The 3,415-nt window shown below is 38.4% G+C and overlaps 1 protein-coding gene and 1 long non-coding RNA gene across 7 annotated transcripts in view; one reads left to right on the top strand and one right to left on the bottom strand.

The window, feature by feature from the left end:
* MTMR3 (myotubularin related protein 3) overlaps positions 1 to 3,415 on the bottom strand; it is a 151,554-nt gene that overhangs the window by 28,900 nt on the left and 119,239 nt on the right. For all 3 annotated transcript variants that reach the window (XM_023513294.1, XM_023513295.1, XM_012805248.2), the window contains one exon: positions 1,400 to 1,496. In XM_023513294.1, coding sequence (XP_023369062.1) covers positions 1,400 to 1,496 — 97 coding nt within the window. The remainder of the gene's footprint in view (positions 1 to 1,399; positions 1,497 to 3,415) is intronic.
* Positions 1 to 3,415, top strand: part of LOC105886999 — an 88,645-nt gene that overhangs the window by 82,537 nt on the left and 2,693 nt on the right. The gene's annotated exons all lie outside the window — the stretch shown is intronic.

Raw genomic sequence — 3,415 nt, 5'->3', positions numbered from 1 at the left:
AGCCCAGGAGTTGGAGGTTGCTATGAGCTGTGATGCCACAGCACTCTACCCAAGGGGACAGCTTGAGGCTCTGTCTCAAAAAAAAAAAAACTTGGTTCCCAGCCAGGAACAGTAGCTCAAACCTGTAATCTTAGCACTCTGGGAGGCGAGGCAGGTGGATTGCCTGAACTCACAGGTTCAAGACCAGCCTGATCCACAGCAAGACTTGGTCTCTAAAAATAGCCAGGCACTGTGACAGGTGCCTACAGTCCCAGCTACTTGTGAGGCTAAGGCAAGAGAATTACTCGAGCCCAAGAGTTGGAGGATGCTGTGAGCTATGACGCCACATCACTCTATTGAGGGCAACAAAGTCAGATTCTGGCTCAAAAAAAAAAACAAGTTGGATCCCAGAAATCACAGTAGTTAACTGCTCTTCCCCACCAAAGCACTTATGTTTTAAATGAAATAGGTAATAATGGTTATATTAATATTTAATGGTTAAATGATCACAGCTGTGAAGCCGGTTTTAGACCAACATATTAAAGAACAGAGTAATACAGGTTGAGCATCTCTAATCTAAAACTTCCAAAATTTGAAACTAATGAGCATAATGCCACAAATGGAAAACCTTATACCTGACCTCATGTGATGAGTCAGTCAAAAGGCTATTTCATGTACAAATTTAAAAAATTACATATAATTACCTTCAGGTAAGGTATATATGAGACGTAAATGAATTTTGTATTTAGACTTGGGTCCCATCCCCAAGAAACCTCATTATGTATATGCAAATAGTCCAAAATCCCAAAAAGTCTCATATCAGAGCTACGTATATATGTTTCTTTTGTTTTATACTCACTTTTTTCCTTTGCAGTATGAACATTCAACATCCCACAGGCTAGTAAACTCAAAGATACAAAGTATTTCAGATAGCTGATACTCAATCTGTCTTATGTTTATTTCCTAGAATCTGGTATAAAATTACAGTCATAAAAACACCTAAGTGTTTTGTCACTGCTTATAAGATCACTAAACTTATCTTTAATGTGCCGCTAAGTGTTGATAAGAATAATGGAAACTGGACGCCTGATGTTTATGTTAGGTTCATTTCTACCTCCTGTCTCCTAAACAGCCTACAAGTAAACACAGTATTAACTAGGCATATATATGCCAGGGAGAACAGAGGCTTGGAGTGGGTAGAAAGGAAGGTTCCAGGATCCTGTTAAGTAAGGATCACCTTCTACTCCAATGATAGCAAGGTTCAAGAAGTAGTCTGAAGATCACGCAGTTACACTTAATAAACATAACTCCTTTTCACAGGAAAAAGCCCAAGTTCAAATGTTCTGTCACACAAGAACTAGGGTTTCTGCAAAGGCACTGGCTATGAAACACAGTCCACAGGGACTTGTATATTACTTACTTGTATTTCTCATTGATGTTAGAAATCCTCCAGGCGTTGTTCATATCAAAACCCATCCTCTCCACCTCGTTTTTAAACCTCGATGTTACATGCTCCCCTGGGGCCAAAGACAGACACCAAAAAGGAGGAAATGAATACTGTTTTGCAAAACAGATGGAATAAAACCATGGTTACCCTGCTAGGTTCTATTTTCTTAAGGCAGGAATTGTTAGATAATAAAGTAACAAAGCTTTAGTTTTATAAGCTCTCTGTGAGGCTAAGACCATAAAAAGCAAAGAAACTAATTTTCATCAATAATTATACTATCTTTTCTAATTACTACCATCAACTCTGAGAGCAGCATCACTGAACTTATGTGACAAAAGACAAAACCAAAACTGAGAAAGGTCATTATATCAGGTCTGTCTGACCCTAAGCCCCACACTCTTGTCACTATAGAGGCTACTTTCCTACTTCCACACTCAGACCCACAGTACACATAATAAGAAATAAAATTGATAAAGAGAGCACCAGAGTGCAGATTTACAATTCCTCATCCAAAACTCCTATGGTCCAGCTTTCAGAACTTGAGTGTCTCCCAGATTTTAGAAAGGTAAGATGGTACATATACTACATTAATATTAAGTTCATACTCTTAGAAGGATCTACTTACTTGAGCATTATTATTTCTTCAGTGAAATGTATGGACAATTCCCAACAACTTGGATAAGTAAAGCGGCAAACAGCCACATGTCAGCTCAGATCTAGGTAAGCCACCATATAAGGACAAATCTTTTGGTTTCAGAGCATTTCAGTTTATAGAGTTACAGGTAAAATATCATGGAATCATAATTGCTAGTACCCAAGAACCTCAGGAAACAGAATACTACTAAGGAACAAATAAATGTGGCTTTTCTTCCTTAAGAAACAGGAGGTAGAAATGAACCTAACATAAATGTCAGTAAATCTGAAATAACTTTCTTCCTTTAAAATACATATAGTTTTAGGGTATTCATTTTATTTTATAAAACATTAGGTAGCAATACCCCTAATATATAGTGTTATAGATTATAAACTAAGTGCTAGTGGGCTGGGAGAAACCACCACAACAAATAAAAGCACAAAATAAGTCTGCTTTGGTGATCAAGGTAAAAAGCTTTGCTCTCCCTGGGCTAGGAGTTACAGAATAGGAAACAGCAATTACTTGAATGAAAGACAATTCTATAAAACTACTTCCCATTTAAACTGCTTTTCTTAAGCTTAAGCTAGGTATTATACGTTTCCTGAAGAGCTATAAAAAGATGAGGTTCACAGATGCAGGAAGAAATAATAGCTGAATCCAACCCATTTCAGAAAAGTTTTAGAAACAATGTGATAGGTTTCCCAATAGGAAAAAAAGCTATCTGGATTAAGGTGCCATCTGTCTACAAATTGCAAGGAACATTGACCATCAAGAATACCAGACAAGGAGGCCAGGCACAGTGGCTCACACCTATAATCCTAACACTTTGGGATCACTTGAGGCCAGAAGTTCAAGACCAGCCTGAGTGAGATCCAATCTGTACAAAAGATAGAAAAATTAGCCAAGCATGATGGCATATGCCTGTAGTCCCAGCTATTCAGGATGCTAAGATAGGAGGAGAGCTTGAGTCCAGGAATTTGAGGCTGTAGCACCTCAAATGATGGTGACACTATTGCACTCTATCCTGGGTGATATGTAAACACCCAGTCCCCAGAAGAAAAGAAAAAAAATACTAGACAAGGAATCTTTGATTCATAATGCCAATCTACAAGCTATAAAATTGTGACAACTTCCAAGTTCGTTAATTAAAAAGAAAGCTTTTTCCTCCACCCTGGGATATAGTTCCAAGTCTTTGCAAAAGGTGAAAGTACTTTGATTAATGATTTTAGCTTGGCGCCTGTAGCTCAAGCAGCTAAAGTGCCAGCCACATACACCAGAGCTAGCGGGTTCAAATCCAGCCTGGGCCTGCCAAACAGCAATGACAACTACAGCCAAAAAATGGCTGGGCATTATGG

This window comes from Otolemur garnettii, unplaced genomic scaffold (assembly GCF_000181295.1).
Source record: "Otolemur garnettii isolate 467f Iridium unplaced genomic scaffold, OtoGar3 scaffold00038, whole genome shotgun sequence".
NCBI classification, from domain to species: Eukaryota; Metazoa; Chordata; class Mammalia; order Primates; family Galagidae; genus Otolemur; species Otolemur garnettii.
The sequence above is the reverse complement of the archived record's forward strand: the minus strand, read 5'-3'. Positions and strand labels throughout refer to the sequence as shown.